Raw genomic sequence first — 17,932 nt, forward strand, 5'->3', positions numbered from 1 at the left:
TGTGTCCCAAGTCCCTCCTAAACCACAGCTAAATGACTGATATAAGATGCCATAGGGGTAAGCTAGAAGGGGTTTGGAAAGATCTTTCTCTGATCTCCACTTCCCAAAATGGCTGAACTTGGAAAAACGTTGTCCTTCTGCCTACAGCATAGACGCTGTCGTCTCCTCCCTGCCCAGCAGCTCTGCTCTCTTACCAACCTGACTCATGGTCCTGAGGACTCACATCTCCAGGATTTTTATCGAGGTACTCTGGCTTCACTCCACCGTGTCTTATTATATAGGACAAAGCCATTAATCAACTGTGTGCCCCCCCTTCCCTGCCACCGCAGACAGCAAATGTGATCATCTACGAGCCTTGCAGCTATCCGTCTTTCAGTGCACGGCTTTGTGGATCTGAGCAGAGGATTTGATTACAGCCGTGGTACCGATCATACGCTGTGTTGGATGTCCTCAGCTGCCATTGAACTCATTGTCTTAGACATGAGGATGGTTCCATAAGGGTATGTATGCTCAGGACTGATCATACAACACTATTTTTTAGCTTTGGTTTTGAAATTAGGCTAGAAGAATTAGACTAAAAAGAAAGCAATTTTGCATTAAACACCAATATTAGCTTTGTTATCTGATGCAATCAAAGCAGTTCCTTCCACATCATTCAGTAATGATGAACTAATTCTGAATCAGAAATGGAGCTATTGGAAAAAAAGCAGACAACAGCATTAAGGCTTAACCTGGCAAACTGACTTGTGTTTAGGTCTACCTTTTAAGGACAGGAGGCCAAACTAAAATACGTGTCCTATTACAGGTATATTTATAGGCCGAGTCAAAGCAGCTGTGACTGCAAATCACACCGTGTAAACAAGTAGCCACTTAGATAGCACATCGCCTTCGCAATTACTCGATCAATACCTCTAAGAGCAATGCCTATAATATGCATTTAGGAGAGCAAGAGCACTTTTGCATGCAAATACCAGACTTGTTCTCCTTAACAACAACCTATAAGGGCTGCAAGCAAATGCTTTGAGAGGATTTTGTCATATTTACGGCTGCAGCGATCGTTCAATTTTTAAGCCTCTCAGTAAGAAGCTATCAAAACCTTTACCTGCAAGTGCTGCCTTGGTATTTAAGCAGGTACTTTACCAGTTGCTTTTATAAGGGGCAATTATTTAGGTTAAACATGGATTAGACATGCAACCTGGCAGGGTGGGACCGGGAGAGACGCTGGCCACGGTCGGCATCTCCCCCGGTCCCGCCCCGCTAGTATGGCGGCTCATCTGCTCCAGAGGATGCTCGGGAACGTCCTCCTCCTCCTCTGCTCCCTGCCGAGGAGCTCTGGTGATGGCTTGGCCCCCGCTGCTGGCGGTGGCACAGGTACCCTCTGCCCAGAGTATGGGAAGTGGGGGGGGAGGGCAGGAGCTGCCCTACAAGGGGAGGGCATGCCCATTCCCGATGTCCTCTAGCTGGTGGGAAAGGGCTAAGTCAGCCTGCTGTAGGTATTTCTCTTGAACTGGCAGGCTAAACTATAGTTTTTGTAGTTTAAACTGTAATTTTCAAATTCCATTTTTCCCCCCCAATATCACATCTGCATTGCAAGAGGTGAGTCCAGGCAAGTGTTCATCACTCAGGAGCTGATTTCTTTGCAAGGATCCTATGCTGATGGAAGATAAATGTGGAGGTAGTTCCCCACCTCAGACTTTTTGATTAGGAAGGAATGAAACTCTTTTACTCATTGTTTTTCAGCCAATCTATTATTAATTCTTTGCCAGTCCCATACCACCATAAATGTTCTGCATGGTGTGTACAGACTCATAGGAGGCATTGCTGGAGGTTTGCACCGTGATGGGTGACTTCTGCTCTCCTGTTGTGGGTCCCTCACTTAACTGTGGCCCCATTTCACTTGGGCTGTAGGTGTTGCTTTCTTTCAGCGCTCCTTCTTAGCACCGCTTTTCACTGAGGCCTGAGGAAGCTGATAGTCTTTAATAGCTCATAAATGAGCATTAGTTCTGGTTTCTGAGGGTTTCCAGGAGGCAAACTGCCAAACCTTTCCGTGATACCCAGGGATGAGGAAGGAGCACCAGCAGACCAGCAGTTATCCCAAGCCAGAACAGAGGTCTGTGCTGGGAGAGTGGGTGGTACCTTGGGTTGTAGGTGCCTGTTTCCATTCAGACCCTTCCCAAGGAGTGTGCTGGGGCTGCTCTCCGTATGTAGCACACAGAATGGGAAGCAGATGCAAAGTAAGTCCTGCACTCGCCCCTGCTCTTGTGTCCCTGAACTGCCTTCCTGTGCTCTGTCTGTATCCACAGAAACTTCAGGAGAACTGAGGTGATGATGGAAAGCATCAATAGAGTCTAAGTTAAAATGGTGTTAAAAATAATACGGATTATCTTTCTATATCTAATTGAAGACACGGGCCTTGTGACTAAACAAGCTGAAGCAACTGTTGCTACAGTCTGGAAAAAAAAATTTGACTCCAGAGCAATTCTATGTTAAAGAGAAAAAGGAACTGAACCAGTAAGCAAAAGCACTAATGCTGGCCAAGGTCAAGCCACCTCCTCTGCCTGCTGGGCAGAAAAAAACCTGCTTTGGAGAGCTGTCACCACTCAGTTGCTTCACAGGTTTTCCCCTGCCTTCCTCTGGATGAAAGTTAGACTCAACATACTGAACTGGGTAGATTTTGTTCTGACCCAGACTGGTTTGCAGATGAAAAAACATTCTGCATTCTTTTCATACTTTCATTTTTTTCTGGGATACTTTACCGCCAGCTCAGCCGTCTGTGTGGCAGTAGTGGAGGCCCCTCCAGAGGGGAGGAAGATCATACTTTTGTCCTGTAGTCTCTTTTTTTCGCCATATGTACATTAGCCATGGAAGTCTTATACATGGCACTCCATTCAGGAGCCGGATTATCCCTCGTGTGCCAGATCACCCACTCGCCTTGCCCCTGCGCTTTGCTTCCTTCTGTGATGAAGGGCACGTAGCGTTGTGGGTGGAGTGCCGGCATCCGTAGCCCGGAGCCAGGGCTTCTGCACGTGTGGAGGAGCATGTAGGGTGCGATTAAATCATGTGAACTGTGCCCAAATCCTTATCTGTAAAATAAGGATCCCAATTCCAGACCATGCAGGGAGGAGGAGAGTCCCTTTGTAGAGCCACTTTGAAGTTGTGGCACTCCATAGCAGAGCCCTGGTCTTTGGGATCCTGCACATTTCATAAGTTCCTCGGAGGTCACGACTCCAGCCCTGGTACCTGGGTGATTTATGCATCTGACTGGTCTCGAAGTTTCTGGGGGCAGGGGGTAGTCTTCACTATTAATCCAAAGGCATCCTCCCCTTCATTTCTTTAGGCTGCTAATGTTTGTTCTTCAAAGCCCCCCTGCGAAGCCTTCTTTTTATGTTTTTTTCTCCTGTTTTGAATCTGATTCCTACATGCTTGTACCAGATGGTGAGCTTTTAAAGACCTGCATTATTAACTTCTCTTTTTTTCTTCCTTTTTAAAAAGCTATTTAGTGAGATCTGTCTGAATAACACAGAATCGGGAATATACTACTGTGTGTGCTGCAATGCCCCACTGTTCAGGTAACATCCTTTAGATTTCACAGCATCCTTAAAATGACCTAACTGTGGCAGGAGGGGCAGTGTCTTTTCACGAGAGGAATGGAAAAGTGTAGGTCAGAAGAACAATCCTTTGGTGCCAGAGTGCAACGTATGCGATTTCCAGGATACCTGTGGTGATACAGGTACATGGTATGCCCTTTTCTTGGGCTTATGAAGGTCTCCAGTGGCCAGCAGACGGTAGTTGCTACATACAGTCTGCCTTTCTCTCCTGCCACACACACTGTCCTTTTTGGTTGATAATAATTCTCTGTTTAAGAGGTCCCTAAGCCACAAGCTGCCACAAAATACGTGTATTTATGCATGAGTATCACCGTATGTTTGCTCTATTCTTGTGCTCTTCCATAGTCACCTTCTGCCACTCATGCTACTGGGCTAGAGAGACCTCTGCTCTGCCTTAGTCTACCTGTTGTTGTGTTCTTACTGCTGGGTCCCTCATACTGGAGCTAAGACCTCCTCTTCACCGCCACCCCCTTCTCGTTCCCTAAATTAAATTCCATTTTTTTTGCCTTTTTCGTTACATCTACTTTTTAAAACCTGACTGCAAATGACTGCGCTATTAACCTCTGTGCTCTTTACAATACTATGTATTTTGCAACTTCATTAAACTCTAAGTAAAAGGAAATAGATTCCCTTGGAGTAGGATGTGCAGAGGGTGTTCTGTTCTGTGTAACTGAACCAGAAAAGACAGTTCCTCATATTTTTGATCTAGAAAATAGCCTTTATTTATTCCCAACTGAGAGTTCAATGGAGTACAGCTGATATGCCCATTTTTATGAAGACTTTAAAGGATGGATCACAGATCAGAACTTCAAATGGGAAGCTAAGGAACAAGAGATCTGGATGGTAAGAAAGGGGGGGAAATGTAATGGCTGTATTAAAAATAAAACTAAACTAAGCAATTAAATGGTAAAATTGGAGGCTGATAATTGTGAACAGTTAGTTTTCCTTTGGCCAAGTAGAGAAAACCATTGTTATGCAAATGAACATTTGCTTAAATGTATCTTTTTTCTGTAGAGGTTTGCTAATAAACACTTTTAAATAAATTTATTTCAGAAGCTAGTGCAGCATTGCAGAATATTCTCAAGACAAATACATAACCTAAAAGTACCTCTGGAAAATTCAGATAAATTAGATAAATTTTAAATTACTAAGCTGTGGAAAAGTTTCTTCAGCGTCTTCAAATATTCCTTCAGTTTAGGCATCCCTTATATTAGAAAATAGATACTGACAGGCCAACTTGAAGAGAGATGAGCACTGGAGGGAATTGTGTCTGCTGCTAAACTAATAACAAAACAACAATATGACCAAACAGTCAGGCTGCTTTTGCAGTATCCAGCTCTCAGAGAATATAGGTATCTTTGTTTAAAGCATAAAATAAAGCTGAGCCTTACAGACTGATACAGGAAAATAAAATAAAACCCCAAACTTAGAGAAAAAACCTTTTAAGAAAATTGAAAATTATTAAATGTGCAAAATGGGCTCAAAATGTATTTTCCATGAATGCATTATGTTTGGAGGACACTCACAATGAGGGGGAAAAAAGGTATTTGATAAGAAATTGATTCATCATGCTTATTTCCTAGTGCATTAAAAATGTTCTCTCTTTTTCAAATGCATTAGATCATTAGCTACAGGTAAACATGAAGCATTTGAAGCATTTCCTCCTTTCTTTCAAAGTATATGTGTGTGTGTGTACATTTATACCAGAATTTATTACCTTCTGCTACCAAATATTTATTTGAAAGAGTTGGAAATACACGGAACAAACCCCTAACCTTTATAGATAGCAAATTGTGGTGCTTTAATGAAATCTCAAACCTTCAGCGAACCATAAACCTACAGCTGAGATTCATACAGCAAAAAGCACTTTTTAGAATTATCTGGATTCCATCCAGGATGACTGAAATAGGGATCAAAGTAAATGACATGTGCTGGAGGAATGGTGTGTCGAAGGCTAATCTAATGCATATGTTTAGGGAAAGTCCATTTATCCATAAATTAAGTGGTGAAATACTTCAAAGGACAAATATGATCTTGAACAGCAATATTTTTGGGTACTAAAATGTTTCTATTAGGGAATCTAAGTGATATTATTGTTAGTAAAACCACACAGAGACCATTTCTGTTGAGAGCTAGTTTAACAGCTCAAAAGATTGATCCTTTAGCAGTGGAAAACATCTACAATAAACTGAAGTATTGTGAGCGGCATGTAAAGGATGGAGTCAGGCAGGGTCAGATGCAAAACCCACATAGCATTAAAGACCTTCCTTGACTCCACAGGGTTCCAGAGAGGATCCTCATATCTATATATGAATAAGCAGAAGGATCCCTGTGTCAAAAAATGAAGACTTCTGACTGAAATCTTTTGAAAATAAAAAAGAAACAGCACAGGTATATGTCAGGGAAACCCAGAAGTCATGTGTGGACATTTGTATTCCCCCAGGTCCTTCTTTGGGACTCTGTGGCTGATAGGCACAGTGTTTGTGCAGTTTTGTAGCAAGGAAGGCAGGAAGCCCTCTTTGGCTGGAAAGAAATAGGCCTGGAGCCCTAAATACCTTCTCATACAAACGCAGAGTCTACAAACTGCATTTGCTTCAGTCAGCCTGCTGTGCTGTGTCTTATTTCTCCCCAGTTTTATGGAGGGAAGGAGGTAGGAGGGCATTTCTGATGGGTCTTTGTGGATTGCTGGAAAGGACTGAGCAACAGCCCCCACAAAAACTAGCCTTTGGTCATTCTGTGTTTGCAAATCCTCTTTTATTTCCACAGTTGCAATGCTCAAAGACAGCCCTGTAGAGTTAATTACAAAATGCATGCTGAAGCATGCACTGTTCTTCTTTGGGTTGGATCTTTTAAGATTTTTGCCCAGCTTGTTTGCCTTGCATTGTCTTTCTAAAAGGCACTGCAAGTAAGATTTTCAGATTTTTCTCCACTGTATTAATATCCCACCAAAATACACATGATATATACTAGATATCTTGCTTTAAATTCTGTATTGACTAATGGACTAATCCCCTTGATCACAGAAAAGCTGCTGGTGTTGGTGTCTCCATCCACCACTAGATGCCAGTAAGAGCATTTGGTTTGTGAAACTGGGATAAAACACGGGAAATCGGGAGGAAACGGTTGCGGTGGGTCTCCAGACCACTTACCCTAGTAGTATGAGAGTGTGTCTTCATTTCTCGCTCAAACTCACACTAGGTCGGTCACTCTTCACTAGGAGAAAGTACTTACTGCTATCAAAGCTTGCACAACTTTAAATAGGAGGGATTATTTCACTTCTGTATGCTAAACCCCCAAAATATCTTCTGATCATATTTTCCAATACGATCTAGGTTTTAATATACAACTAAACAGGGTTGGTAATTCTGGATGTTAACAGGAGGCACCCACAAGCTGACTGTGTAGTACTGTTTCTGATTGCTGCAATTATCCCTTGCGAAAAGTAGGTATTTGTGCTATGAGGATTTGTCATTGGTTGATTGATGATTTGAGCAAGGCTCTATTTGATTTTCCAAACCGGTTTGGTGGCTGACTGCAAGGCAAAGCCATCATTGGATGTGACCCTGGTCTGGTGAGCCAACCCAGCCATTTTTCATACTTCGTTTCTTCCTGTAAACTCTCTTCTCTGAGGTTGTGCTATATTGGGCCAGGCTTCGAACTGCAACTTTGCAGGTGTAATTCAGCTAAACAATGTGCTCAGTTGTTGGAAAAAACTATTTGCAAGCTTTATGAAAAGCCAACCCGTCAGTGAAGCAGAAACGGTGAGGCAAAAGCTCCTGTTGTGTGCTAATCAAGAATTCCCTTTGGAAAAGAGCTTCCAGCACAGTTTGATGCCAGTGAGAAAACTTCTACTGTGCCAAACATTATTAATAGTAGTACAAGACAGGGATGAGGAAAAAAGCCAATGTTCTTATTAAAAACAGACTTTTTTGTAACATCTCTGTTATTAATTAACAAGAAAATCTGGTTTTCACTATAGCTCAGAAAAGAAGTACAATTCTGGGACTGGATGGCCGTCATTTTCTGAGGCTTATGGTACTCGTGGCAGAGATGAAAGTAATACCAATATCATGAGACGACCAGATAACTCATCGGGATCAATTAGAACTGAAGTCATCTGCAAACAGGTATATTTATTTTGGAGGTGGTACCCAAAGACCCAAATCTTAACAAATAAGTTTTCCTTGTGCCCATGAATGAATCTACCTAAACACAGCAGTGAGAATTACAGTATCACTGGAACCATTCTGTCTCACTTTTTGGTATGAAACACATGAGTAGAGTTCGAAGTATCAAATATAGGCAGTCGGTTTGGGGTGAAGAAAATGATGTGACTGGGGAGAGTAATTGTGTAAGTATAGCCAGGGGCTGGAGTTTAGACAGAAGATTTATTCAGAAGACCTCAGGTGAACTGCTGGATGTGGCAACAGACAGTAGAAGGGACTCTGCGATTTAGTCCGTGCATTTGCCCCATCACAGGGGCAGTTCTTCTTAATTCAGTCCTGCTAAATGTTTACTGAAGCTGTTCTTAAAATATGTGGTTTTAGAGACTCCATGGCCTTACTAGGTAATGGGTTGTAACCTTCATGTCTTCCTACTGTTGGTTAGACGCTGGGGAAAACACCAGGTTTGCTTTGCAGCAGTTAAAGCTTATTACTAACTTTCCCTGCACAGCAGTGGTGGTGCCCCGCATATTCACAGCTATCTTCCGTGGGTTCTCTTATTTCACGGAAGCCACCCTTCTATTTTTGGGTAGATATTCTGACTCCCTCAGTCAATCTCTTTTCTAGACTAGAAGGGCCCAGTTCCTTCAACTGTTCCTTTTTATGCGGTGGTTTTTAAAGCGCTGATCATCTTGTTGCTCTATTTTGCACTCCTTCCAATTGATCCTTTTCCTTCTTGAAGTACAGTGCAAAGCTGGACATAGCGCTGCAGGTGGGCCTAGCCTGCGTCAGAGATTAGAGGCTGTTTAGGTGCATTATAGATAGCGTTCCTGTCCTTGCACATCTACCCTTCCACAGCCTATGACCCATACTTGTTTTGGGACCTGCTGTAATACCCAGGTCCTTTTCTAAAGAACTGCCACCCCTAACCAGTTCTTCCCAGCCCAACATCTGTGCTGTTTATTACATTTGTTAAGATATAAAAGTATGCAATTGAGCTTAATGAATTGCATCTTGGGCTCTTCTTTTGTGTGTGTGTGTGTGTGTGTGTGTGTCTGTCTGTCTGTCTGTTTTTCCAAACTGTTAAGATTGCTAATACTGTCCTCCAGTGTGCTTGCAGCCCCTTCTAGCAGAATTAGGTATTATCTGCAAACGTAACAAGCATTTGCTGCAGTCCATTATCATGGTAGAGTTCATGTTTGCAGTAATATCCAGCAATCACTTTTCAACAACGCCAGCTGAAGACAACCTTCCAATTTTATAATGAGCCATTGATAGCTATTCTGAGTCTAATTTTTTCCCACCAATAATTTTGGGGGTGAAATCCTCAGTTGACCTGTGAGAAAGACCTATAGTGACTGTCTCAATTAACCTGAAATTTTCATTATATATTGAGATGTCTAGATCCCATTTATTTCCTATAGTTTCTGGCATTAGTACCTTTTGACTCCCTCTTCTGGGATCTGCTTGTTTGGGGGCAGATATTCGCCCACTGGCCAGGGGTGATTACTGCAGGATGTATTTCTAGTCTCTTCCCAAGACTTCCCCACCCACCCAACTCAACAGTGAATTCATCATACAAGTTTCTTAATTCAGGATAGCACGGTAGGTACCAGCATGATGTTGGTCCATAATTGCAGTGGTAATAATGGTACATAATTTCTGTTGCAGTGTGACGCCCATCTAGGCCATGTGTTTGATGATGGTCCACACCTTCTGGGCAGAGGTTCTGTATCAACAGCGTTTCATTAAACTTCAAACGAGGCTCTGGTCAGTGAGACGTGGATCTCCGTGGCTTACAGAACATCCTTTCACTGCTTATACAACAGCCTTGTGAAAAACTCTCGTGCTTTTAATATAGAACTCAAATTTTAGTACTTACACCATTGCAGCTTTGCTTTCCAGCTGTTATCAGTGTTGATAAAATACATATTTTTGTGGTAACTCTTTGGCAGTCTGCCTTTTCATGGTTAGTGTGATGTAAGTGTTGATCTGTTTATTGTATTTTTTTAATTTAAAAAAAATGTATGCAATAGTACACATTCATAACTATCATCATTAACTGTATTGAAGCTGCTGAAATGAAGTGCTCTTCTGCACCTGACTTTGCCTATGGTGAACAGTAGTTGTGGCACCCAGGAATACAGAGGTACAGGGCTGATCATGCCGGAGCTTTAACTTCTGTAAAATCATCATAGCTTTCTAAGGGGAAGCAAAAATAACATGAATCTCCAAATAAGGTTTGAGGGTTGGTTTTTTTCCCCTGATGCGAGAGACCTTTAGCCAAGCCAAGTGACTTTTCCGTGAACCCATAAAAGCAAAGTGCTGAAGGAAGGCCTAATTAAAACTATTTCAGGCAACGGAACCAGTGGAGACTTGGAGTCTTCTTTCTTTTAAATCAATTACTTTGATTCTGTGTCCAATAGCAGACCTGAAGAAGGGTTTGCTCCAGGAACTTCCTCTTACAGAAATAATATGATAATAATGTAGCGATCTGTGTAATATCTCCAGACCTGTTATCACTTGTGGATTTCAGAATCTGAAAATAAAAATGAGTGTGAAATTTAATGTATTTGGGGGAAAAAAATCAGCATCAAAAAACATGTTCAGTAAAGTGATGCTTTTGTTGAAAACATGCCTTGTCTGTTCTTCCTTGTACAAGTTTGTAAATACTTCTGTATTCTCCCAAGCATTGTCACTACGGTTTGCTGTAACAGAAAAATAAATCGTATGTTTGTGAAACTGAGCTTTCCTGATTTCAGATTTTTTTCCAGATAAAATAATCTCTGAGTCAGAACATCAGCTTCACTAAACTGGCTGATTTTAAATGCCTCCCTGCTGAGAGTTACTAGGCAACATCTCATTTGGCTTTACCTATAACAGGCTGTTTCCATTCTGCCTGCTTTGGTTGCCTCAGTAATAAAAAGGGTGTGTTCATTCACTAGCGTAGTCTTAGAACTGTTTAATGTCTTCAGAAAATGGACCTCTATTGCACTGAATTTACTTTTGCTCCTTCTGTCTTGGAGCTCTGCAGTTTTTCATCCTTCTGTACTTCCTACAGGAGAACTCTACAATCTCCTAACTTTTAAAAACATCATACGAAGACAGCGATCACTACAGCCAACCTAAACCAGAATGGCACAAAGGCTACCAGAGATGTGAAGCACCGTGAATGAAGCAGACGCTGCTGCTGGTTTTATGTAGTGTCATAGATGATGATGGTCACATTGTCATCAGAGGTGTCTGTTAACAGCACCAGCATGCTGCTTGTCGTGTCTGTGCTGCATCATGCTGTGCCACGCAGAGATGCCCTTGCATCACCTATTGCTATTGCCTGCCTGCTCTGACCAGGATGTACATGCCCAGCCTGCTCAGGTCTCTGCTCCCAAGAGTCTTCACAGGTTGTACAGAAATCACCATCCTCCCATGCTCTGAATTCATTACCTCCCTATCCTGATATACTTTCATTCACTGGTGGGGTGTTTTTTTCCTTAAAATCTATCTCATAGCTACTGGAAAGGGGGTTTGGCCCTTACAGGCATTCTTTAGTCAGGCAGCCCTCTGCCCTCTCCTCACCTTTCCCATCAGGAGAGGGTTGTCTCAGAAAGGAGCATGACTAGAAGGTGTCCCCAGCTGGACTCCTGTATTCAGCCAGGTGCTGGTGGAGAAGCCAGCACCTGCCTCAGTACAGTGACTTTTGGCTGGGATACAAAATTGAAATGCTCCTTGTTTCTGCACATGGCAGAAAGTAGGAGGACAGCTAGAAAAATACCTGTTTCTTGCCTGTCCCCACACATAGCACATCTCACTGACACCTTCTATGGATGAGACTGAATGCCGTACAAACAAAACATACCATGGAGCTGAAAAAACAAGTATCCATACACAGACTTGTGTGCAAACCACACTCAGTTTAGCACCTTGGATGTACATGGTTGGAGACCAACTCTCAGTGAACTGGCAAGTTAGTAACTGTTACTGACAGAGGAAGCTTGCCTGAGCAGAGGGTGCATTTATTTTACACCTATGAACATCATTGTATGCAACTGGACGTTTGGGCTGAGCAGCAGCTGGTGCTTCCTCACTCATACAGCAGGATGACCTATGGAAAGAGACCTGTAAATCCCTAGTTTAGCAGGTGTAAATTACAGATACGTAATCATATGAACAGACCCGTATCTTCAAGGACAGTACCTGACCTGCACTACACTGATGTGTCACCAAACAAACCACATAAAGCACAACTCTACTGCCCCAGAGAAACCAGACACTGAGCTAAGCAACCCTGTTCTGCTTATTCAAATTAAAATGGGGAAAAGAGGAAGGTTTGGCTCTCACTACGTGTGTAAAATCAGAGTAATGGCACATCACCTTTCAATGTGGCTGTGTAACCCACAGTTTGGAGTAGCTATACTGAGAGGACTTTGAATATCCTGCCCCTTAAACTTCACTGTAAATCTAAAAGTGGTTAGATATCTGTATGTACCCAATGTCTATGTATCAGTAGGGGAACAGGGGAAATATTTTTGCTTTGCAAGCATGGCCAGTAGTCAATCTGGAATAAAACCCAAAATCAACAGAAGCCCTCTTATCAGTCCCAGCTCTCCCCATTGCTGGCAGTTTGCACCTCTTCTATTAAAACACAGCCATGCAAATGAATGATGCAGGACTGAGCAGAGGAAAAGGGAAGGGAGTACGTAAGGGAGGAATGAGTGGAGGAAATGGGTATGAACTTCTTGGATTAGCTCTTCTGATGCTTTTTTTGGCAATGTCTGACTCTTGCATTCTGTGCTGTATCAGATAGTGGCTGCAATCTTGAGTAGTAGGGTGGAGATAAGGCAGAGATTTTTTAACTGATCCATCTTTTTATTACTTTATCACTTGTGAAAAATTATATGGATCAGATGGGTTACTCCTCAGTAGTCCTTTATGAAATGGCATATTTGACAGCCTTGTTTTCTATTGTTTGTCCTACAGTGCAAGATGGGGGAGAAGGGCCATGTTCATTTGGGTACAAGTTAATTATCTCTTGAGCTGAGCATTACTATTGTTAGTTAACAATTAATTTTGAGGATGTGCCAAGATCCGCCTGTATAAAACTGCAAGCTGTCTGTGTCTTTGGTTTTACCATTCCCTCTGCTGGCTTTTTATTCTCTACAGAGGAGAGAGAGAGAGAGGGAGAGAGAGAGAGACCTTATCGCTCTCTACAACCTCCTGAAAGGAGGTACTGGTGGGTACTGGTCTCTTCTATCAAGTAACTAGTGATAGGATGAGAGGAAATGGCCCCTAGTTGCACCAGGGGATGTTTAGATTGGATATTAGGAAAAAATTATTTACCGAAAGGGTTGTCAGGAATTGGAACAGGCTGCCCAGGGAAGTAAGTGGTGGTGTCACCATCCCTGGAGGTGTTCGAAAAATGCATAGACGAGGCACTTCAGGACATGGTTTAGTGGGCATTGTAGTGTTGGGTTGACAGTTGGACTCGATGATCTTAAAGGTCTTTTCCAACCTAAATGATTCTATGATTGTATATCAGCTCAAACTTTTCATTTTTAAGATCTATCACAGCTTGGTCCCACCTTGTGTTTTGCCTCAGACATACTGATGGTACTGGCCTGTGCTCTGACGGTAGTGTCTGCCTTTGAAAATTTAAGGTCAAGTTTTCTTCAAATACATTTGTGCTTTATCTTGGGCTGCCAAAACCAAAGAGGAGATCCATCTGAGACTCTGCAAGGCCACTTAGTCACCCTGCCTCTTCCTGGTCTCCTCTCTGAAATTCACATCTCTCAGTATGCACATAGAGCACATCTAAGCAACTGGTATACTCCAACAGTTACAGCAGCCATAATGATGCCACTGTTACCTTGTGCTTTGTGCATCTACCAGGGGAATCCACGTGACATTTCTCATCATGTGTTTGAGCTTATCTCTCATGATGATGCCTTTACATGAACTAATTTTAGGTCTATCAACAGAGCTGTTGACATTTATGGTCTCATCCCCATGTGATGTAAACTGCTGGACATTCAGGACCTCTGACCGTAAGCTCTTTGAGGCAGGGAACTTCATTATCATCTGTGTCTGTGGTATCAGCCACACCAGGACAGATCCTAGCTAAAAGCCCAAAGTGTTACGAGATCATGAATAATAAAGACCGATAATAATGGAAGACACTATTAAAGAGTATCATAGGCTACAAGAACTTCCTTGTGTATCTGCACGGACTTTGTTCCACCAGAGTGAATAAAGAGCATTTGCTTCTCTGAGCTGAATATAGTCTGCCAGGCAACTGCAGATTTATGTTCCATCCTTCACATCTGAGAAGTTTTTCAACATTGTTATTTCATAAATTAGTTTCAATGATGATACTTTTTACCCCATTGTAGTTTTAAATAACTTTTTTATAAATTTTTATAAATCCTAACTGAGGTTTCTACATCAAAATCTTAAGAGATTTTAACATCTTAAATAAACTATTTAAAGACTTTCTTAGTCTTTGCAGCATTTCTACAAGGGAAGTAATTATTCTCAATTTTACTGAGGGAAGACTTGACAAGAAGAATTTAACTGACTTGCTCAAGACTACAAATCAAATTTGCAGCCAAGGCAGAATTAGATTCTGCATGGCTCCTAACAGCATCCAGTTCTTCAGACCCTGCTTTTCCTAAAACTTGTGTTGGTACTTGATTGCTTGGAGGGGGGAATTATCAAAAGAGAGGAGGTAAAATTAGTTTATGTTTTTCCAGCTATGGTATTAAAACCAAAGCTAAGCCAACTAGGGCAGCTTTGGTATATGAAGAGCAGTACCTGACCTCTTTGTCAGAGCAAAGGTGGTACACACTTGTTTAGGAATTAGGTTGCTGTATTCTCTAGCTGTGCTGCATATTGCCACGCAGTCTAAAATGAACCGATGTTCTTTATGTTCCAAGACAGCTTTAGGTAGAAATGACGCAAGGCAGCTTGCTAACAGTAACAACTTTGCCTGGGAGGCAGCATGGCTTTTTTGTGAGCACAGAGAGAAGATAGGAAAGAAGGAGCAGATTATTCTTATATTATTAGCAGCTTCATGCTCCTTTCACCAGAAATCGTAATGCCCATTATTTTAGCCATTTATCCACAGAACTGTAGTGATGCTCTTTTCTGTTGCACCACACTGCAAATAATTTGGATTTTCTTTTAAGCTTGTTGACAACCTAGTCTGATTCTGGTCAGAACAAGAGAAGAAGAGAGACTTTTCTCTGAGCAAAAATAGGATTTTGGCACCCCAGAGCATCTCTGGTATGAGGTGGCTCAGGAGGCAGCCTGCATGAGAAGGAACTGAAAAAGTCTCAGTTTGGGTTTTGCCTTTTTTCTGGTTTTGAACAAGATGGTGAGGACTTAGCTAGTACTCCTAAGCATGCTTGTATTTCCTGGTCTTCAACCTTGGCCCTACTGTGTAGAAGAAATGAGTCCTGTCATCACACAACTGAACTGTCTCCTCTTCCATTCACTTAATGACTTTTCGCACTGGGCAGCGAAGTGTTTTAAACCATACTCCTTTGCCTGTCCCAAGTCCTGCTATACCCAAGGGATGAGCTGCGGTAACACTCCCCTCACAGCATGTCATGTAATGCTCAGCAACCCATCAACCTCATGGATTTCACAGCTCTCTACACATAAATGATGCCTAGCCCCAGCCCTTTGAGGCAGTGGTGAGCCACATGTCACAGAATAGGAAGCTGAGGGACAGCTGTGGAAAGTGACTTGCCCACAGTCCCCTGGGGCAGGGCAGGGAAATCTGGTTACAGAAAGGGTTCTCAAAAGCTCTCTAAGTGTGAGCTGCTGCCAAAATTCACAAAGGCAAAGTAGTTTAAAAGCAAAGCTCTTTATTGAAGAAGTGCCCAGATTTTTTCAAGACTAAAAGAATTTGTCTCAAGGCAGGTGTGTCCATGGGGACTGGTTTTAGTAGCACTGAGGGATGTGTGTGGAAGGGATTGGCAGCTTGCCATGGGGCAGAAGAAAGAGAAATGCATGCCCATTATTGCACTCCCTTTTACTGTCTTCTCTTTTGTTGGTTTTTGTTGTTTTTTTTTTTTTCTCCTTTGCTCTGTGGTATCCTTCCTCTCTGCTCCTCAGAAATTCCTTTGTAATACCCCCCCGGGCTCTGGCTTTCTTGACTGCACTCACACTCACCTTGTGCCTGAACCCTCCTAGTTCCATACACTCAGTCTGCTTCCCTTGGTGCCAGAGAGATGATCAAACACGCAGTCCTGCACCCACATCTGAGTCAGCAGCTACCTGCACATGCTGGAAGTGACTATGGGGATCTGGCCTGCAGGCTCTGTGGAGGTTGGCAGACCAAGTATCAGCTGTGCTCATCCAGCTCACCTCCTTCGTGCACACAGTTTGCCAGCATTTACAAAGTGACTTCTAGAAAAACTTGTCAGGGACAGAGGAGCTACCACAGAAATCAGGAAAAAGAAAATAAAGTCATCAGGGATGCTTGAGTAGCCTGCTTAGTTCTGGAAACAAAGACTGTGCTGCCCTGCCACATTACTGATATGGGATGTAGAAAAGCGGACCACAGCCAGGTCATCTTTGCTCGGGTGTCATTTTTGGAAGATCAGAAGATGGATCCAGACATTTTATGATAGGAGGAAGGAACAGGAAGGGACAGCAAAGTGTTTTGCACAACTGTTAGGAAAGAGGAAAAGGCAACACAGAGGAAGGTGCTGGAGTCAGAGAGACAATGAGACTTCATATTTTTCTTTCCAGAAGGAGTCAGCACTGAAGGATGAGGACACAGCTGGTGGACTGAAAGCATGTAGAGGATAGCAGCTAAAGAGCTGACTGTGAGCTCTCAGGAACGGGGGAGCTGAGATCAGTCCTCCCTGGTGTAACAGTCTCTTGGGGACAGTTCTGACAAAGCCATGGGATGCCTACGCATTTTCTTGGATTACTGAAGGAGAAAGCCTTGTGAAGGGCTAGGATCTGAGCAGAGCTAGAAGCAGGTGTTCATGCTTGGGAAGTTCAGGAGATTGACCGCACTGTTAATCAGAATACCAGGTGCAAAATGAACCCTCACACATTCACTGCCCCAGAAATGACCCTATTTCCAATCCAGAAAATGTTCCCTCCCTATTTCAGGCTTTACATTACCTCCTAGTCCTGGGCCTCTCCTGAATGCACTTGGGTATTCACGCTTGGGTCCATTATGAACAAAGGTCATTAAACCTTGTCATGTACAATATGTCTAGCTGGAGTTTCCTTAGGCCCCCAGAGAAGGAAAAAAGGGCCTCCATCACACTTCTCCTTGGCAATAGCCCAAACAGCCTCTGCCTCTGGGCTTGGTCTGTAAGAAGGGCATTTTCCAAAACCGGATCACATGTAACTTTCTATGACCTTGTTGCCTTCACTTTACTTTTATGAATGAATCTCTATTAAAAGCAGGGGGTAAATGTTTTCCCTTTGTCCCTCTTTCAGTTTACAAATTTGTCTTCTCCTATAGCCAGCTGTTAAAAGATTGGTTCTGCCCCTGCTTTCACCTTTCCTGTTTTATCAGCTGAGACGTCAAACTGAGGGCCTGACCACTTCATGTTAAAGATCCATGGCTCTTTTTGTAAGGCAGTGGCCTGGCCAACTCTAGACTCTAAATGCAGCCTTGTCTTACAGTTTGAGTTAGCCTCTCACACCCTAAATTGCAAGCCGTCACTGCCTTGAGCAATGAACAGCTTCTCTGTCCTAATTCAGGGATGACAGCAGTTAAGCAATAGGTGAAAGAAACTGCGTATTTCTGACGTATGGGCACTGCTGAGAGGCTTAATTTGTTTAGCTCTTGCAAATTGTTTGACATGTACAGATGAAAAGAGCTGTAGAAATGCTTATGATGGCTTATTATTTTGGTCCTGTTGCTATACTTATTGCTATTACCCCTGTGCCAATTTATCTTCTTTTCTGCAAGATTTCACCTTCTTGCTCTACACCTGCCTCAAGAATAGGCAGAAATTTCCAATTAAAAAAACATTGCCTAAAATGGAGTTAGCAGATGAATTGCTCCCAAGAGACACAGTAAAACTCCTCCACTCTGCCCATGCTAAGTCCATTAAGCACCTCTCCACAGATAACTACAGCTGATCAGAGGTGTTCAGCTGTGCTTGTGATGACTTCCCAGCCTGTGGCAGC

The 17,932-nt window shown here is 42.7% G+C and overlaps 1 protein-coding gene across 1 annotated transcript; it reads left to right on the forward strand.

Moving 5' to 3' along the window:
* Nucleotides 1–1,188: 1,188 nt before the first annotated feature.
* Nucleotides 1,189–10,513, forward strand: MSRB2 (methionine sulfoxide reductase B2). Its single transcript, XM_009920421.2, is given in 7 exon segments — nt 1,189–1,371; nt 2,450–2,486; nt 2,489–2,511; nt 3,493–3,569; nt 7,588–7,735; nt 9,443–9,479; nt 9,482–10,513. Coding segments are annotated over 7 exon segments (573 nt in total). The 3' UTR covers nt 9,550–10,513.
* Nucleotides 10,514–17,932: the final 7,419 nt, after the last annotated feature.

The sequence above is a fragment of the Haliaeetus albicilla genome, chromosome 2 (assembly GCF_947461875.1).
Source record: "Haliaeetus albicilla chromosome 2, bHalAlb1.1, whole genome shotgun sequence".
Taxonomy (NCBI): domain Eukaryota; kingdom Metazoa; phylum Chordata; class Aves; order Accipitriformes; family Accipitridae; genus Haliaeetus; species Haliaeetus albicilla.